This window comes from Mobula hypostoma, chromosome 10, assembly GCF_963921235.1.
Source record: "Mobula hypostoma chromosome 10, sMobHyp1.1, whole genome shotgun sequence".
NCBI classification, from domain to species: domain Eukaryota; kingdom Metazoa; phylum Chordata; class Chondrichthyes; order Myliobatiformes; family Myliobatidae; genus Mobula; species Mobula hypostoma.
Genome location: NC_086106.1, coordinates 2,461,304 through 2,482,369, shown reverse-complemented (window position 1 = coordinate 2,482,369; position 21,066 = coordinate 2,461,304). Strand labels below are relative to the sequence as shown.

The following is a 21,066-nucleotide window of genomic DNA, read 5'->3' as shown; positions in this document are numbered from 1 at the left end:
CTTGTAAGGCTCAACCTGCCTTTGACAAAGCCATGCTGACTACTCCTATACCTCTCCAAATGTTCACAAATCCTGCCTCTCAGGATCTTCTCCATCAACTTATCAACCACTGAAGTAAGACTCACTGGTCTATAATTTCTTGGGCTATCTCTTCTCCCTTTCTTGAATAAAGGAACAACATTCGCAACCCTCCAATCCTCCGGAACCTCTCCCGTCCCTACTGATGATGCAAAGATCATCGCCAGAGGCTCAGCAATCTCCTCCCTCGCCTTCCACAGTAGCCTGGGGTACATCTCATCCAGTCCTGGCGAGTTATCCAACTTGATGCTTTCCAAAAGCTCCAGCACATCCTCTTTCTTAATATCTACATGCTCAAGCTTTTCAGTCTGCTGCAAGTCAGCACGACAATCACCAAGGTCCTTTTCCATAGTGAATACTGAAGTAAGGTACTCATTAAGTACCCCTGCTATTTCCTCCGGTTCCATACACACTTTCCCACTGTCACGCTTGATAGGTCCTATTCTTTCACGTCTTATCCTCTTGCTCTTCACATACTTGTAGAATGCCTTGGGGTTTTCCTTAATCCTGCTCACCAAGGCCTTCTCATGGCCCCTTCTGTCTCTCCTAATTTCCTTTTTAAGCTCCTTCCTGTTAGCCTTATAATCTTCTAGATCCCTAACATTACCTAACTCTCTGAACCTTTTGTAAGCTTTTCTTCTCGACTAGATTTATTACAGCCTTTGTACACCACGGTTCCTGTACCCTACCATAGCTTCCCTGTCTCATTGGAACATACCTATGCAGAACTCCACACAAATATCCCCTGAACATTTGTCACATTTCTTCTGTACATCTGTTCCCAATTTAAGCTTCCAATTTCCTGCCTGTTAGCCTCATAATTCCCCTTACTCCAATTAAACACTTTTCTAACTTGTCTGTTGCTATCTCTCTCCATTGCTATTGTAAAGGAGATAGAATTATGATCACTATCTCCAAAATGCTCTCCCACTGTGAGATCTGACACCTGACCAGGTTAATTTCCCAATACCAGATCAAGTACAGCCTCTCCTCTTGTAGGCTTATCTACAATTTGTGTTAAGAAACCTTCCTGAACACGCCTAACAAACTCCACCCCATCTAAACTCCTTGCTCTAGGGAGATGCCAATCAATATTTTGGAAATTAAAATCTCCCATCACAACAACTCTGTTATTATTACACCTTTCCAGGATCTGTTTCCCTATCTGCTCCTCGATATCCCTGTTACTATGGGCGGCCTATAAAAAACACCCAGTAAAGTTATTGACCCCTTCCTGTTCCTAACCTCCACCCACAGAGACTCCGTAGACAATCCCTCCATGACTTCCTCCTTTTCTGCAGCCGTGACACTATCTCTGATCAACAGTGCCACACCCCCACCTCTTTTGCCTCCCTCCCTGCCCTTTCTGAAACATCTAAAACCCAGCACTTGAAGTAACCATCCCTGACCCTGAGCCATCCAAGTCTCTGTAATGGCCACCACATTAGGTCTCCAAGTACTGATCCATGCTCTAAGCTCATCGGCTTTGTTCACAATACTCTTTGCATTAAAATAGACACATCTCAAACCGTCCATCTGAGTGCGTCCCTTCTCTATCACCTGCCTGTCCTCCCTCACACACTGTCTCCAAGCTTTCTCTATTTGTGAGCCAACCGCCTCTTCCTCAGTCTCTTCAGTTCGGTTCCCACCCTCCAACAATTCTAGTTTAAACTCTCACCAGTAGCCTTAGCAAATCTCCCTGCCAGGATATTGGTCCCCCTGGGACTCAAGTGCAAACCATCAAAAGCGGTCCCGATGATCCAGAAATCTGGATCCCTGCCCCCTGCTCCAATCTCTCAGCCACGTATTTATCCTCCACCTCACTCTATTCCGATACTCACTGTCACGTGGCACAGGCAGTAATCCCGAGGTGACAACTTTTGCGGTCCTGCTTCTCAACTTCCTTCCTAACTCCCTGTAGTCTGTTTTCAGGACCTCCTCCCTTTTCCTACCTATGACGTTGGTACCAATATATACCACGACCTCTGGTTGTTCTCCCACCCACTGCAGGATATCTTGGATTCCGGACCCTGGCACCTCGGAGACAAACTGCTATTCGAGTTTCTTTTGTGCGTCCACAGAATCACCTGTCTGACCCCCTAACTATCGAGTCCCCTATCACTGCCGCCTTCCTCTTCCTTCCCCTACCCTTCTGAGCCACAGGGCCAGAATCTGTGCCAGAGGCACGACCACTGTCGCTTCCCCCAGGTAGGCTGTCCGCCCCGCCGACAGTACTCAAACAGCAGTACTTGTTGTCAAGGGGTACAGCCACAATCAGTTGATGATTGATTTAGAAATGGCCATTTAGAAATCAAAGCTTAAATTCTGGATCTGATAATTGGGAGGTGGTAGAGAATTAGTTAATTGTTAAAGTTCTGGCGCAGAATCAGTTAATAATCAGGCACAGATCATAACTGGGATCTGCTAGAAGATTAACTGATGATTGTTATTCTCATAAAGAATTAGTTAATCAGGAATCAGACACATTTAACGGCTAGGATTCTAGTGCAGGTTCAGTTGAGCGTATTGGTACTTGGTGGAGGAATGCGGGCAAGAAGAAAACCAACTGGTGAATAGGTTTGGGAAGTGACACATCAAAGTTGCTGGTGAACGCAGCAGGCCAGGCAGCATCTGTAGGAAGAGGTACAGTCGACGTTTCAGGCCGAGACCCTTCGTCCCCACCCTACGCTGGATCGTAAAATAAATACGGCATGTTTGTGATGGTAAAGTCTGGGCGTCATTAATCTCAGGATACCCAGCTTCGGTTTAGCTGCAGTATTGATGTGATTGGTGCTGGTAAGTTTCTGATCAACGCAGATGCCCAGGCAGTCGATGGTAGAGGACTTGTTTAAAGGCTGGGGAGAAGTCAGGATTTTTGCCACCATCGGCCCAATGCCTGAATGGTACCCATCTTGCTGCAGGCTGGCGGGATGGGGGGGTGGTTAACTTACTGAGAAATGATGACATATACAGTATGTACTTCAACAATAGATTTACTTTGCAAATGGAATTGAACGTTCTGCAGTCACTGATGAACGTTCCCACCTCTGACCTTCCGGAAAGACAGAAGGCCATTGATGCAGCAGCTGAAGATGGCTGGCTGCGGGACGCGGCCCCCAGCTACACCTGCAGTGATGTTTTGGTCAATGGAAAGATTGACCTCCGGTAACCACAGCCACCTTCCTCTGCCTGAGATCTGACCCCGGCAGTGATGCGGTTTCCTCTTGCCACTCTCTGTTCCTGTTACGCTAAGACCCCTTGGCTCTCCATTCTATCAAACCCTCGTCTCTCCTCCTCTGGTCGGTGTGTGGAGGGATCTGGAGCCTCGTGTACCTGAGATAGTGGACCTCAGTGACCAGGTTATAGGATAGCCCTCATCAATTTTCCTGCTGATTGGGACTAGGGTGAAGGGCCAGTCAGTGGCTGTGAACGTTGATAAGGTGGTTTATTATTGCAGTGAGGTACACATCCTGCAAATTGTTCATATGGATCAATTCCTTCCAACAGTGCATCGAAGGGAAACAAGAGAAAGCGATAACAGAGTGCAGAATAGAGTGTTACAGTCTAGTGAAAGTGCAGTGCAGAGAGGAAGGCCATAATGAGGTGGATTGTGAGGTCAAGAGTCCTACCAGAGCAGTGGTTCCCAACCTTTTTTATGCCATGGACTAATACCATTAAGCAAGGTGTCTGTGGACTCCTGGTAGCATACGCCTGCACTAGGGGACCATCCAGTGGTCTTGTAACAATGGAATAGAAGCTGGTGATGACCTTCTGTGCAATGGGATTGGGGAGAAGGGAGGGAGAATGTCTGGAGTGGGTTATGCTGGCTGCTTTACTGAGTCCGCAAGAAGTGTAGACAGAGACTGCGGGGGGACGGGGGTGAGGAGAGGCTGGTTTCCATGGTCTGCTGAGCTGGGTTCACAACTCTCTGCAAGTTTATTGGATTTTTCCAGCTCTGGGTTTTTCCCTCGGGGTTTAATCCCGAAGCTTTCCCCCGTGAGTGGGCGTAGCCACAAGGCAATGGAGGTTGGAGATCAGAGTTTTCCTTCTTCTAGATGAGCTGCCGACCACGGCCGATGACCCCCATCTGCCCAGAGCGATTGGTTCTAAGGCGGCAGTAACCTGACTTTGCCCCTTCTCCTGTCAGTAGAAACAATTCCGCTGGGCTTAGTAGCTAATCCACACATGAAGGCCAGGAGCTGGACTTGGTTTTCAGAGGCTATTTAAGATTCACGTCATAGGGAGCATTTAATTGGTAATGGGAGCTTGTCCCACCTACCACCCCCAGCTTTGAGAACCTTAAGGAACCATAAATGAACATTGCAAGTAAATGTTCATAGCTTAATTAACCTTGTCCAGTAGCCGGAAGTCTAAGTATATGATATTGAATGACAGGAGCATCAATGAGTCCCCTACCATCAACATACCATGGGCATTGGCACTATTGACCAGAGACTCGACTGAATACTCTGGTTATAGAGTATCCTGCAATGAGCAACTCGTTTGCTGGCACCCCAAAGCATTTTCACCATCTACAAAGCAGGCGTTGGCCCTGAGGGGGGTTACTCCCCGTTCAGGATAAACGCAGCTGCAGCAGAAAGAGCAACACCATCCAGGGTTTAATGTAGCATTTTGGAGTTGTACCTCATCAACCATTCACAACATTCATCCCCCCCTTTAGTACCCAACACCGAGTGCAGATGTACGATAAATCCGTTGACTCTATATTACTAATGTTCCGGGGAAGAAGGTCTACCATCCTGACCTGTATGTGACTTGAGGACATAGAGCAGGACATTTGATTGTGCTGACCTTCTAACTAATCCTTTCCTCTCTCATTGTACATTTCTATCATCCACGTGCCTATCTAAGAGCCTGTTAACCGTCCCTAATGTATCCACATTTGCCACCACCCCTAGCAACACCTTCCATGCGCCCAGCTCTCTCTGTGTAACGAAAGAAACAACCTCTGACACTCCCTCCCATACTTTCCTCCAATTATCTGAAAATTATGTCCCCTTGTATTAGGCATTTCCACCCTGGGGAGAAAAGTCTCTGACTGTCCACTCTATCTATGCCTCTTATCATCTTGTACAACTCTTATCAAGTCACCTCTCATCCTCCTTTGCTCCAAAGAGAAATTCCCTAGCTTGCTCAACCTATTTCCATAAGACATGCTCTCTAATCCAGGCAGCATCCTGGCGAATCTTCTCTGCATCTTCATGGGATAATGCAAGGATTATTGATCAAACCCAGCAGCCTGGCTTGTCCTCCAGAACTAGTCAAACCACTGTAGTTCCTTTGCAAGGCCAGCATATACCCGAAAACCTGGAACGTTGCCCAGGTATGTTCTGTCAACTAAACAAATAAAGCAGAGCAAATCCAGTCTGACTTGTCACCGCCCAATCAGTGTGCATGCCAACGATCCGTGAGAAGGTGTTGTCAGCAAGAAGGTGTTTGGCAGCGTCCCGCTTGGGTTCTGTCATAACCACCTGGTTTAAACTTCACCGTAACTGTGGCTCAGTTCCAGCGATGAAGTGTGAGTGAGTGACTGCCTGTGTCTGACCCTGTGGGCACTGTATCTGAATACACAAACAATTACCCATCAGGGTGCGCATGCTATCCTGGTGCGGGAATACGTAGCGACACCTAGGGGCTGTCCGCAGCTCATAGTATCAAAGAACACTGCAATTGGGAAACACGTTCTTCCGCTCACCTCGCCCATGCCAGACTATCGTACTGCCTGGATCCTACCCCTAACCCAAAGTTCTCTTAAGTGTGGTAATGAAACCTGCACCCACCACTTCAGCTGGCAGCTTGTTCTACGCTATCACCACCCTCCGAGTGAACAGGTTCCCTTTAACCTATGGCCTCTAGTTGTAGTTTCACCCGTCTTCAGTGGAAGAAGCCTGCCTGCATTTACCCTATCTACGTCTCCTCTGATTTTGTATGCTTCCACCCAGTGAAAGGGAAATGGGGGCCACCATCACTAAGGAGCACAGCTGAACCCACCCAAATGCCCCAAGAACAGGTCAGAGGCTATACTGAGCAACCCAGCCTCTGATTACCCAGGTCTTTCCAGCATCTACAAGGTATGTGATGCCAAACTCCCAGGATGACCAGAATTCCCAGGTAAAATCACAGTTCATTTCTGGTCTTGAGTCCCAGTCGTTGTCAGCTAAATATAGTAGGTCAATAGCAGATTAAGATCAGGATCCCAGGGTTAGGATTGCAGTGTGCAAAGGGGCAAATGCCCCTGTTAAGTACAGCCCAAAATAATGAATTCCAGTCATTCGAGTGAGGAAGATGGCGCCTGCGAACACACTACCAATGGTGACATCCTCCAGACGGTTCACAAAGCTCATTCCAAGAAGTGGCGTTCTGAGAGAAGGTATTTGGAGCCAACGTTCCCATAAAGAGATTAAAAAAAGGATCAGGATACCAGCCCTTGGATTTCAAGAAACAAGAAGGTAGGAAGGCAAACCTATCTTGGATACAGAGAGGTCATATTTCTGAAGGCCAGAGGCGTGTAGAGAATCGGGGACGTTTAAAGGGAAATTCAGAAGATAGAGATCTTGGAAAAAAGAAAGACCTAAAGTTTTATTTAACATTTACAGATTAGGGAATAACAAAAAAAAATGGAATGTGCAGACATTCTGGGAGTTTAAATGATTTGGCATAGGCTAGATAGACTGAAGGGCCTTTTTCTGTGATGTAGTACTCTATAACTCTTTACAATGACCAGACCAGGATAACTGTACGGCTGTGTATGGAGACAATTACTCTGAATGTCATTCCCCAGTTTGCTCTGGCTACAGGTGTGCTGCATGAAGTTTGGGCGTTGGTGAGTGTGGTATCCGTATTAGAAAATGGAGAAGATAATTGACTGAGTATGTACTGTATGTTGAGTAATGAAATGGCAATATATCACAGGGAGATAATACTAGTGAAGTTCAGGCTGCCCAGATGGGTTTGAGGAAAGGTTATTTCTGACTAATTTGATTGCCTCTCGTGTGATGGGAACCAGGAGAAGAGCATGATTGATGCAGTCAGTGCGGGTTTCAGCAAGGACAGCGTTCCTTGAGGAAGACGGGCTGAAGAAGAAAAAGCCAAAAGGAGAGTAATGATTTGGACCCAAACTTGACTCAACGGCAGGAGACGAGGGTCATAGAGAGTGCAGTGGATTGTGCACCCAGTTAGGGATCTGAGAGGGATTTGGTGACTGAAGTGGCTCCTTAGCATAGTGTCCTGTTCTCGGCCATTTTCAGCTACTTGGCCTGATGGAATGAGGATCTTCATTGATATAAAATGCAGGAGGAACTCAGCAGGTCTGTGGAGGGGAATAAACAGTTTTGGCCTGAGACCCTTCATCAGGACTGAAAGGAAGGGAAAGAAGCTGGAATCAGGGGAAAGGAAAGGGATGCCTTCCCTTCCCCGTCCCGATGAAGGGTCTGGCTCAGAACGTCGACCTGTTATTCCTCTCCATAGATGCTACCTGACCTACTAAATTCCTCCAGCAGCTTGTATGTGTTACTCTGGGTGTCCAGCATTGCAGATTCTCTTGTGTTAATGTGTTAAGTTCCCTCAACCACTCCTGTGCCTCCTTGGAGTAGTCTCGGTAACATTCAAGCTTGAACTGACGAAGGACAAGTACCATTTGCATCACTGAATGGTCACCTACATTAAGGGAAGTCTAACCCATCTCTCAGTTCAATGGTATTATCAATGCAGAACTGATTCGTGGGATAGTAGGTATGTGGCATGGGAAGAGTTAATTGGACTGGGAGTTACAGTCTCTTAGGAGAACAAGGTGATACCATTGAAGCTCACAAAGTTTGCATGAAAGTGATAGATTATCTGCATCTCAGCAGGATTTTCTAAAAACAAGGTCGCAGGATCAACTGCTGGTTATTGAGAACTATGGGGAGGAAAAAAACTTCTTCATCTTTGTGAAGTTTTTGAATTCTCCACCTAAGAGGTTTGTGCTGCCAAGTTTATGAGTATATTCTAGCCAGTGATTGGCAGGTGAAGGGATAAAAGATTTGGGGTGGAGGGCACAGAGTGAGGCGAAGATGGAAGATTAACCGTGACTCCTGTTTCGAACCAGAATCAGGTTTAATATCACTGTCATGTGCCGTGAAATTTGTTGTTTGGCAGCAGCAGTACAGTTTTATGATAATAAAAACAGCAAATTACAATAAGAATACATGAAAAAAAGAAAATTAATGCTGAAAGAGGAGAGAGAAATGTAGTGAGGTCGTGTTCATGGGTTCATTGTCCATTCAGAAATCTGATGGCAGAGGGGAAGAAGCTGTTCCTGAATCATTGAGTGTGTGTCTTCAGGCTCCTGTACCTCCTCCCTGATGGCAACAATGAGAAGAGGGTGATGGGGGTCCTTAATGATAGACGCTGCCTCTTTGAGGCATCTCCTTTTGAAGGCATCCTCGATGCTGGGGAGACTGCAGCCCGTGATGGAGCTGGCTGAGTTTACGGCCCACTGCAGCTTTTACCGATCCTGTGCAGTGGCCCCTTCACACCAGCCGGGGATGTGATGATCTTCCGTCGCTGCTGTGAGGCAGCAAAACGAACACTGTAACTGCGAGGGCGGGTCACGGTCCGCGACCTCGAGGAAGTGATTCATCCCAGGCCACGTATGAACCTTTCCATTGTTTACGAAGCCCAGGCTAGGAGTGTCACGACATACTTTGCACTGGTAAAGATTAAAGATTATCTTTACTTGTCACATGTGCATCGAAACATACCGTGACCAACACAGCTCAAAGATGGCAAGTGTCACCACAGGTGCTAACGTAGCATGCCACCAGCTTACTAACCCTTGCTAAGCCGGTACGTCTTTGGAATGTGGGAGGAAACCAGAGCACCTGGAGGAAACCCACGCGGTCACGGAGAGAACAGGGCAGTGGCGGGAACTGAGCCCCAGTGTTCTGATTGTTGGCGCTGTAGAGCGTTACGCTGACCACTCCGCTACCATGTTGGTCTGCACTGTCGATACTGGAGAAGCTGACTAGCCTGCGACTGGTTCCCCTTTCCACCACCAGTTCTCCACAGCCACGGTTTACCGTCTATAAGTCGCAATGCAAAGATCACCAAGGTTTCTTCAGTGGCGTCGGTGACCTCTTGGCTCTGTAGGGATGAGGAGCTTGTGAACGCTCGTTAAGTTCACCAAGTGGACATCTGATATCTGAATATAATGCTACTCCTTCAACGTTACTGGGTCAGAATCCCACCGGACCCCAGGGTGGACAAAAGTTCAAGGCAGCATCTCACCATCACTGTCTCAAGACCAACCAGAAATGACGCCCACATCCCGTTACTAAATAAACATATCATAACAAGGTCGGGATCCTGGTACAAATCCGGATAAAAATCTTGGGTTGGGTACAGAAGAGTTAAGAGCCCGAAGACAGCTAGTCATGAATTACGGAGCCCTGATTGGCAATGTGATCTTTTCAGGTCTGGAAAGTTAATTACAACTGGATGTAATAATGATCTGAGGTAAATTATGGCATGTTTCTACTGCAGGTTAAATGGGCCTGTAATCTGTACAGTGATTAAGGGAACGATTTGATTTGGAGTGAAGTTCTGGATCTGTTTTCTCTCAGTGTGTATATGATTATATTTCAATCATCTGGGCATTTCTCATCCTCTCTACTCCAGTCTCTCCACCTTGCATTGCTGTCTCTGAGTTGGCAACCTCCCTTCTTTGTTTGTGATTGTTTTTCTCCCTGTAACCTTGCCCTGTGGTAATTTTGCTCTCGTGTCACCTGGTGAGAAGCCGGCTGCCTTGGATTGGTGGTTCTACTTGGGGGGAGGAGTGGTGAGAGATTCTGCACCTCCCCACACAGTTCCCGTGTCAAAACAGCATCTGTGTGGGTCAGCCTCCTTCCAGCTCTGGGCAGCATTGTCCTGAGCACTTTAGCTTCATGATGTGCCATCACAGTCATCTCTACTCCATGTTTTTTAGCACTGGAATTTAGCCAGCTCCATCATGGGCACTAGCCTTCATAGTATCCAGGACATCTTCAAGGAGCAAAGCCTCAAAAAAGTGGTTCCATCATTAAGGACCCCTCATCACCCAGAACATCTCTCTTCTCATTGCTACCATCAGGGAGGAGGTACAGATGCTTGAAGACACACACTCAATGATTCAGGAACAGCTTCTTCCCCTCCACCATCTGATTTCTGAATGGACATTGAACCCATGAACACTACCTCACTACTTTTTTTCATTCCTGTTTTTGCGCTACTTTAACTATTTAATATACATATATAGATATTTACTGTATTTCATTTTTTTTCTACATTTATCATGTATTCCATTGTCCCGCTGCCGCAAGGTGAACAAATTTCACAACGTGCCAGTGATTTTAAAGTTGATTCTGAATGAATTTCTTTGCCTTCACAACCACTGAACCCCCAGTTGCATTTGGAAATGAATAGTTCAAGTATTACTCATAAAGAGCACAAAGCATAAAATATGTACGAGTATAAAGAACATTTTATTACCCTAAAAACAGCAGGCTCCTGAACCAGTATGGATAACTTCACTCACCCCAACTCTGAACTGATTCAACACATCAGACTCCTGAACCAGTGTGGATAACTTCACTCACCCCAACTCTGAACTGATTCAACACATCAGACTCCTGAACCAGTGTGGATAACTTCACTCACCCCAACTCTGAACTGATTCCACACATCAGACTCCTGAACCAGTGTGGATAACTTCACTCACCCCAACTCTGAACTGATTCCACAACCTACAGACTCACTTTCAGACTCTACAACTCATGTTCTCAGTATGATTTATTTATTTATTATTCACACATTTTGTCCTCTTTTGCAAATTGGATGTTTTTCAGATTTGATTTTTATGAATTCTATTGCACCGTGGCACAACGCTTTACAGTACCAGTGACCAGGGTGCAATTCCGGCCGTTGCTATCTGTAAGGAGTTTGTACATTCTCCCCATGACTGCGTGGGTTTCCTCCAGGTGCTCTGGTTTCCTCCCACAGTCCAAAGACAGTTAGGTGAATTGGTCACTGTAAATTGTCCCGTGATTAAGTTAGGGTTAAATTGGGTGGCGTGGCTCGGATTCTATGCTGTATCTCAATAAATAAATAAATTTCCTGTAAATGCCTTTAAGGAAATAAATCTCAGGGTAGTATATGGTGACATACACTGTACGTACTTTGATAATGTGTGGGCATGTGGCCAAGTGCTTAAGGCATTGGACTAGCGACCTGAAGGTCGTGAGTTCGAGCCCCAGCCGAGGCAGCGTGTTGTGTCCTTGAGCAAGGCACTTAACCATACATTGCTCTGCGACGACACCGGTGCCAAGCTGTATGGGTCCTAATGCCCTTCGCTTGGACAACATTGGTGTCGTGGAGAGCGGAGACTTGTAGCATGGGCAACTGCTGGTCTTCCATACAACCTTGCCCAGGCCTGCACCCTGGAGAGTGAGGACTTGGTCTTGCAAGGCTAACGGATGCCTTTAACTTAATTTTACTTTGATAATAAACTTATTTTGAACTTTGAAGTAATTCTCTTTTGTTTCTTGGTAATCTTACAGGATTTGGAGGACAATTATACATGCACGTGCCCCCAAGGGTTCTACGGCAAGAACTGTGAGATCAGTGCTATGACCTGCGCCGACGCACCCTGCTTTAATGGGGGCTCCTGCACTGAGGAACGACACAGGGGTTATACCTGCCAATGCCTTGCCGGGTTCACTGGCTCCAACTGCGAGAAGAAGATTGGCCGCTGCACCGACAACCCCTGCATGAACGGTAAGCCCTGGCGTACGTCCGCTGACCCCGCCCCCAAAGTCTTCCCGTTCCCGACCCCACCCGATGGTGCGCGTGTTTGCGCTAACCTTTCCTTTCTTTCCGAAGGAGTCTGCCACGTTCGCGGTCAGAGCTACATCTGCCATTGCCGGGCCGGATTCATCGGCGCCAACTGCGAGATCAACGAGGACGACTGCGCCAAGAATCCGTGCGCGAATGGCGGCACTTGCATCGATGGGATCAACTCCTACAGGTGCAGCTGCACCCTGGGCTACACTGGGGCAGACTGCAGCATCCCCAAGGACCCCTGCATCAGCAACCCCTGCAGGAACAACGGTATCTGCTACACCCACTACACCGGCCACGTCTGCAAATGCCCGGTCGGATTTATGGGGCCCAACTGCGAGTTCCACGTGACGCCCACCACCCCCACTGGCACGGGCAACCCCTTCCCCGTTGCCCTCGTCACCTCCTTTGCCTTGGGCTTTGTGACCCTGACCTTGGCGGTGTTTGCCGCCGTGGTGATTCTGAAGCACTGGCGGAGACACCAGGGTGACCGGAGTGCAGTGCGGAATGACCTGGAGACTATTAACAACCTGTCCGATTATCAGAAGGAGAAGGAAGCCTTCATAATCTCCACGGGACAGTTCAAAGTTTCCAACAAGGATGCTGCGCTGAGCACGGATTGTCTGACTGATAAATTTAACTGTAAACAGAAACTTCACGCACTGGATTATAATCTATCTGGGGACCTGAAGGAGGACCAGCCTTTGAAAAAGAATATTGAGAAGTGAGTACTGAACTTAACTGCCTGCCTTGGTAGTGTAGTGGTTTGCAAGATGCCATTATGACTTGGGGCGTCGGAGTTTGGAGTCTTCCCATAAATACGTGAGTTTCCTCCAGGTAGTCTGGTTTCCTCCCAAATTCCAAAGATGTACCAGTTAGCAGGTTAATTGTAAATGACAATAGCTCAGTGTAAATTGTCCTGTGATTGGGCCAGTGGGTTGCTGGGCTCGAAGGGCCAGAAGGGCCTATTATCTCTAAATAAATAAATAGATAAATAGATTTTGCTTGTAGGATGTTGCGAAGTTTTCTGCCACAGTACTTACTTGAAGTCTAACGTCGTTCTATCCCATCTTGCCTTGCAGTATGAAATCTGAATGTCTGTCAATTTCCAAGCCCCCGAGCTTGTTTCAGAAGGAGGGATTGTACCATGCAAAGTACATCATTCCGGACAGGGTCGAGCCGTGCATATTTGCGACCGAGGTGAGTCTTGGCTTCTGGGGCTGGAGCAGGCCGCGCAAAATGCTGGCGCAACTCAGCCGATCATGTGGCAGAAGAGCCATTCAAAGTTCTGGGTTGAGACCATCAGGAGTGGAAAGGAAGGGGCAGAATGCCAGAATAGAAAGGTGGGGGGAGGCAGGCAGGTGGCAGGGTAGGTGGGTGTGTTCCTTCTTCTTCTGCCCTTTACCTCCCAGCTTCTTGCATCGTTCCCCTTCCACACCCCCCTCGCCCGCCAACCTTTCCTCTCACCTGGTGCCCCTCCTCCGTTCCTTTCGTCCAAGGTCCACCATTCTCTCCTATTGGATTCCTTCTTCTTTAACCCTTTACCTCCAACCTATCCCTTCCCAGAGTCACCCCTCCTCCTCCAGCCACACACCTTTCCCATCACGTGCTACCTTGTACCGATGCCCTCCCATCCACCTTTTTATTCTGGCTTCTGCCCTCTTCCTTTCCAGCCCAGATGAACATAGTCATAGTCATTGTCATACTTTATTGATCCCGAGGAAAATTGGTTTTCGTTACAGTTGCACCATAAATAGTTAAATAGTAATATGTAAATTATGCCAGGAAATTATGAAATAAGTCCAGGACCAGCCTATTGGCTCAGGGTGTCTGACCCTCCAAGGGAGGAGTTGTAAAGTTTGATGGCCACAGGCAGGAATGACTTCTTATGACGCTCTGTGTTGCATCTCGGTGGAATGAGTCTCTGGCTGAATGTACTCCTGTGTCCACCCAGTACATTATGTAGTGGATGGGAGACATTGTCCAAGATGGCATGCAACTTAGACAGCATCCTCTTTTCAGACACCACTGGTCAGAAACGTTGACTGGCCATTTCCCTTCAAAACGCTGCCTGACTGGCTGAGCCCCTCCAGCATTTTATGTGTGGTATTGGAAACAGTTCAAAAGGACAATCTAAGCCTTTGCTTGGAAAAGGCAGAGATCGAGCAGAGCCAGTCACATGGATTTGTTAAAGAAAGTTTGTGTCAGATTAACTTGACTGAATTATACAGAGGAGTCTGCAAGCTTAAATGAGCTTGACGTATCCCTGTGAGGTTCTTTGCATGTGTTTTGACAACTTGCACATGGTAGCCCAGCCAAAAGTGTAAGCTGACCGTGCAGAATCTCTTGTGTGTCAGGGGATGGAGCTTCAGCTGAGTGTAGAGGGAGTTCGACCCAAATGCAGAGCAGTGGAGCTGATTTAGCGGTAAATGGTATTTTACTAATAAGCTGCAAAAATAACAAGCCATGAACGGCCACAAAACAAGAGAGAATGGGATACTTAACACAAGGCAACAAGGTAACTGAGGGCTAGGAGCGACCGGTTGAGGTTGGCTGGTGTGACGGGTTGTGGATGAGAGCTGGGTTTAAAGAGGCTGCAGGTCATGACTTGGGAACGAGTGGCAGGTGACTCCTGTTAGCTGGGTGGAGACTGGGAGGAGCATGCCTGTGTAGGGTTGACATAGGGCCATCTAAATGAAAGCATTAAAGTTCCATCTCCGCTCAAAACCAGGGCAGATCACTATCATCACATCTAAACCTGCTTTCTCTTCTATTTTTGCAGGTATGAATCTGGCCTCCCCAAATTTTAATGCTCAAACTACTCCAGTGTCTGAATGTTTACAGATTTATCGGACTCGATGGGGGTTTTGTATTCCTGTATTTAATATTTATTCCTGCTGCTTGTGTTTGGAATGGAGACCCTCTTTATAGTTTAAGATCATTTTGGAATCTGGCTTATGGATAATGAAGATTGCCTGCTGACACCTCTTTTGGAAACTGAGAAACATTTGCACTATTTTCGAGGGCAAAGTCACGCCTAACAAAAAAACCCTGCATCCCAAGGACTGAGAAAAGGGAGGAAAAAGGAGCAAAATCAAAGGCAGGACCTTTTGTACTGATTGTGGCCATGCATTCTCAACTTGATCTGTCCGTGTTTTCGACTTCCTCACGCAGGAAGCTGCTCTTTCATATGGCACCCACAATCTCGAGGGGCTGTTGCTTTACAGAATCATATGGCGGGCAATATCAGAGGATCGCAAGAACCCATTCTACACATCAGGACGAGGAACACCTACGAGTCTGCGTTGCAGACGATAAAAGTTCAGTGAGTTGAGTTCAGGGCAAGTATCCATTCAGAGTGCAGCAAAGACCATTCGTGAATTCAGAATTTTTTATCACTGGCAAACGTTGTGAAATTTGTTTTGCGGCAGTAGTACATTGCAATACATAATAATAAAAACTATAAATTACAATAAGTATACATAAAAAGCTAAATTAAATTAAATGAGAGGGAAACTCTTTCCATTGCTGATCCCTTGATGGGGACTGCTGTGTGTTCCCTCCACTTCCCCTTCCTGAAGTCTTCAGTCAATTCCTTGGTCTTTCTGATTTTGAGGGCAAGGTTGTGGCTGCAACACCACTCAACCAGCTGATTTGTCTCGCTCCTGTACGCCTCCTCGTCATCCATGATTTAAGACACCTGTCCATCAACCTGCTGCCTCCTGGTGAATTCCCTTATTCTATATATAGTCAAATATGGAAATATGCTGTGTATATGTCTTTATCATGAAGGACCCTTTTTTAACGACAGAACATAGAAAATTATTGCATTTCTGTTTCAAAGTCAAGCCAATGTTATTTTAATATTTTATAATTTAAGAATTTTTGATATGCATACAAAATGAAATATACTTTTTCTAATTTTATTTTGTATATACTGTATATTTATAAGAGAATGTACATATGTTTATCTATTATGTTTTATATATGTCTTTCTGTTGAAGAGAAGTTCAAATTTATTTTTGTCCAAAATAAATGAAAATAATTCCAAGATGGTTTTTGCCTTTTTTTGGGGGAGAATGTAAGAGTTGTAGTCATAGAGTCATAGCAAAGTATAGCACAGAAACAGACCCTTCGGCCCATCTAGTCTGTGCCAAAGCCATTTAAACTGCCTAATCCCATCGATTTGCACTGGGACCATAGCCCTCCGTACCCTTACCATCCACGTATCTATCCAAACCTCTCTAAACTTGGAAATCGAGCTCATTCATTCCACATGCTCATTGATCCTCTGAGTGAAGAAGTTTCCCCTTTATGTTCCCCTGGAACTTTTCACCTTTCGTCCTTAACCTATGACCTCTGGTTGTAGTCCCAACCAACCTCAGTGGAAAAAGCCTGCTTGCATTTCCCCTGTCTATACCCCTCATAATTTTGTATACTCTATCAAATCACCCCTCAATCTTCAATGTTTCAAGGAATAAAGTCCAAACCTATTCAATCCTTCCCAGTAACATCCTTGTAAATTTTCTCTGTTCTCTTTCAACCTTGTTCACATCTTTCCTGTAGGCAAGTGACCAAAACTGCACACAATATTCCAAATTAGGCCTCACCAGTGTCTGAACAATTTCAACTTAACATCCCATCTCCTGGGCCAATGTGCCAAAAGCTTTCTTTACAACCCTAACTACCTATGACGCCACCTTCAATGCATTACAGACAGTGGGTCTGCGGGAGGAAAACATGGAAAACTCTGCTTCTCTTTCCTTTCTTGACAGGACTGACCAATCTGTGGGAGGGCTCCATGGATATGATAGTTTCCGGTGCCCAGTGTTAACATCCTTTAGGCTTATTCAGTCTGCATAGACCGTTTACCCAAACACATTGACATTGTTGTGACTGTGAACACAAGCACCAGAGAGACCTTGAAGTTGGTGGATATAGATGTCCTTATTCAGCAAAACAAGCAGCACGCATCGTACTCGAGAGACACTCTAGGAAGAGGCCTGCCTGCCTGACCCAATATTACGTGACATTTTTGTATGGCAGAGATCAAAGGTAACAGCAGGACAATTCTATAGTTACAAAGTGTCTGCATTGCTTCCTTTGAATTGCGTATAATTTTCAAAACACCTCCAACACTCCGAACACCCAAAATGAACGTTAATCCCCCATTGTCTCTCTAGCTGCATTCATGCATATGCAGACATCTCAGGTGATCAATCCCAGTCTGCAGCTCCAGGAAGACCATTGTTCGGAGCTGCATTTTAAATTCAAAATGCATTCCATACTCCGGTTTGAAGACTGGTTGCTGCTGAAATTAATATTTGCCACATACCCTAACAGACACCAGTCCTACACTAATCCCATTTTGGTGGTAGTTGTCCGTTGTGTTCAACACTGACAGAAAACCTGTGCGGAAGAGTTTTTAAAGTGGAAGTCCATTGCACTGAGGCAGTTCCACCCTCTCAGAGGTCCGGGTCTTGTGGTACGAAGAAGCATCAAAACTGGGGTCATCCTTGGCTGCAGTAGATGACCATGACATGTTTTGTGTCTTGTCATGCCCTTCGCTCTTCATGGAGCGTTGCAGAACTGCCTTTCTAGCCGTTAGCTCTCACCATGGATCTCAACGGTTCAGTCCGCCAGAACTGACAGGCATGTCCCTATCTCACTGGGGTGTGAGGCTGCCAGATGTTATTATAAAAGTAGTCTTCCAGCAGTAGCACAGTAGCATAGTGGTTAGAGTTACATTATCACAGCGCCAATGCCCTGGGTTCAATTCCCGCTGCTCTCTGCAAGGAGTTTGTACGTTCTCCCCGTGACCACATGGGTTTCCTTCAGATGCTCTGGTTTCCTCCCACGGTCGAAAGACGTACAGATTAGTAGACCAACTTGTTCACATGGGTGTAATTGGGTGGCGTGGGCCTGTGCCAAACGGGCCTGTTAGCAAGATGTAACTCTAAAGAAAAAAATTAAAATAAATGTCTTACTATTGTAAAGACAAAGAAAACGATTGTCAGATTTAGCAGTCATTAGTCAGCTCATTGTGGGAATGTAAAACTTGGTTGGTTTCCATAATGAGGAACATGATCTGATCTGAAGAAGAGAAAGGACAGTAACTCGGATACCATGGTTACCTTCACAGATACTGGCTGACTCACTGAGTTTCTCCAGCACCTGGTATCTTCATCCAGGTTCCAGCACTTGCAGCATCCTGGGTCCACCGTGGGTCTTTGGTTAATGTTGCTCAGATGGACATAGGGCACGTTTATTCAGCATTTTCCTGCATTTCCAACCATCGTGGAATGAACAATTTGCTATTGTCATCCCTCCGAAACTTTGACGAAACAAGTCCTGCAGCGTTCAAAGTAAATTTATTATCAAACTCTGAGATTCATTTTCTTGTGGGAATTCACGGTAAATCCAAAAAATATAGTACAATCAATGAAACCAACACACACAAAATGCTGGAGGAACTCAGCAGGCCAGGCAGCATATATGGAAAAAAGTAGTTGACGAATTGGGCTGAGATCCTTTGGCAGGACTGGTCTTGGCCCAAAACATCTACTGTAATTTTTTCCATAGATGCTGCCTGGTCTGCTGAGTTCCTCCAGCATTTTGTGTGTGTGTGTTGCTCAGATTTCCGGCATCTACAGATTTTCTCTTGCTTAGAATCAACGAAAGCCCACACCCAGCAGGACAAACGTACAGCCAGTGTACAAAAGACAGCAAACTGTGTAAATACAACAATAAAAAAAAATAATAAATAAGAAATAAATTTTGAGAATATGAGATGAAGAGTCCTTGAAAGTGAGTCCATAGGTTGTGGGAGTCTTTGCATATTAAGGTGAACTATTTCTTTTTCATACTGAAACTTAAAAGAAAATTTAAATCCTGCAACTTGTTTCCAGCTCCTGTGTATGTCCATCTTTGAACTCATAAATCCCATTTATTTTTACTTCTTCCTCATGGACCGTTGCCTTGTCGTGGTGAAGGAGCTCGTGTACCTCAGTGATGCTATGAACTGTACCACGTGAAGCTACTCAAGATGGACATGTCATGGCAGGGAAGTCAGGCTAAATATGGTCCACTGGAGAAGGAAATGGCAACCTACTCCAGTAATCTGCCAAGAAAACCTTAAGGATAAAAGAACCTGAGAAACCTGAGAAAGGCACTGGAGGATGAGCCCCCAAGGTCTGAAGCTGCGCAATGTGCTAATGCAGAAGAATGGAGGACAAGTATAAGTAGTACCAGAGCTAATGACCTGGTTGGATTAAAGCCGAAAGGCCGTCCAACTGCTGATGTGCCTGGAAATGGAAAGGTGGTCCTATGTTGTAAAGATCGATACACCATTGGAACCTGGATTATAAAACTGGAATATAACCTGGTAAGCTAGATGTGGTCAAAAATGAGATGGCAAGACTAAACATTGACATATTGGGGATTAACGAACTAAAGTGGACTGAAATGGACCATTTTACATCAGACAATGACCAGATCTTCTACTGTGGGCAGGAAACCTGCAGAAAGAATGGAGTGGCTTTAATTGTCCAAAAAAAAAGTATCAAAATCAGTGATTGGATACAACCCCAAAAATTACAGAATGATCGCAATACAACTTCAGGGCAAGCCTTTCAACATCACAGTGATCCAAGTTTATGCTCCAACCACCAGATGCCAAAGAGGATAAAATTATCCAGTTTTATGAAAAGCTGCAGCACCTCCTGGATATGATACCAAAAAAGGATATTACATTTATCACTGAGGACTGGAATGTCAAAGCTGAAAATCACAGAACACCTGGAGTAACAGGCAACTTTGGCCTTGGAGTATGGGATGAAGCAGGGCATTGACTGGTAGAATTTTGCCAAATTAACTCTCTGGTTGTAGCAAACGCCCTCTTCCAACAGCCTAAGGGGCAGCTCTATACATGGACATCACCAGACAGTCAACACCAAAACTAGATTGAGTATATCCTTTGCAATCAGAGATGGAAGAGCTCTATACAGTCAGCTAAAACAAGACCAGGAGCAGATTGTGGGTCAGACCATGAGCTGCTTGTTGCAATATTCAGAATCAAACTGAAGAGCATCAGGAAAACCAAAGTACCAGCAAAGTTTGATGTTGATAGCCTCCCCCAACAATATGCTGTGGAGGTGAAGAACAGATTCAATGGATCAAACCTGGTAGAGAGAATGCCAGAAGAACTATGGATAGAAGTGAGGAGCATTATACAAGAGGTGGCAACAAAAAACATTGCAAACAAAAAGAAGACCAGGAGAACAAAATGGCTTTCTGCAGAGGCTGTACAACTGGCTGAACAGTGAAGAGAAGTGGGTGTTGGAACAAATATGTCCAAATGAATGCAACGTTCAAGAAGGTAGCAAGGAAAGATAAGGAATCTTATTTAAAGGAGCGATGCAAGGAAGCTGAAGAACCAAACAGAATTGGAAAAACAAGAGATCTATTCAAGAAGATTAGAGAAATCAAAGGAACATTTCATGCAAAAATGAGAATTTGTAGGCATCCGTTAGTCTCATGAGACCATAGATTTGTGCCTTGGAAGGTTTCTAGGGCGCAGGCCTGGGCAAGGTTGCATGGAAGACCAACAGTTACCCATGCTGCAAGTCTCCCCTCTCTTCAAGGGAAGGGCATTAGGACCCATACAGCTTGGCACCAGTGTTGTCGTAGAGCAATGTGTGGTTAAGTGCCTTGCTCAAGGACACACACGCTGGCTCGGCCAAGGTTCGAACTAGCAACCTTCAGATCGCTAGACGAACGCCTTCACCAGTTGGCCACGCGCTACCACTAAAAATGAGAATGGTAAAAGACAAAGAAGGGAAGGACCTTAAAGAAGTAAAAGCCGTCAAAAAGAAATGACAGAAATGCAGAGAAGAATTGTACAGGAGGAAGATCCCAACAGCAAAGACACCCGCAATGACTTCCTCATCGATCTAGAGCCAGACATTTTAGAAGGTGAAGCCAAATGGGCGATTGAAAACATTGCCTATAACGAGGCTGCAGGATGTGACAGAATACCAGTTGAATTGTTCAAAAGTTTAAAAGGTGATGCTGTAAAAGTGTTGCATGCAATTTGCCAGCAGATCTGGAAAACCC

The 21,066-nt window shown here is 45.8% G+C and overlaps 1 protein-coding gene across 1 annotated transcript in view; it reads left to right on the top strand.

Annotated features, from left to right (window-relative positions):
• Positions 1-16,086, top strand: part of dlc (deltaC) — a 33,596-nt gene extending 17,510 nt beyond the window's left edge. Inside the window, exons 7-10 of the mRNA XM_063059880.1 lie at positions 11,673-11,889; positions 11,995-12,676; positions 13,035-13,152; positions 14,735-16,086. Coding sequence (XP_062915950.1) covers positions 11,673-11,889; positions 11,995-12,676; positions 13,035-13,152; positions 14,735-14,740 — 1,023 coding nt within the window. The 3' untranslated portion in view covers positions 14,741-16,086. The remainder of the gene's footprint in view (positions 1-11,672; positions 11,890-11,994; positions 12,677-13,034; positions 13,153-14,734) is intronic.
• The last annotated feature ends 4,980 nt before the right edge of the window (positions 16,087-21,066 follow it).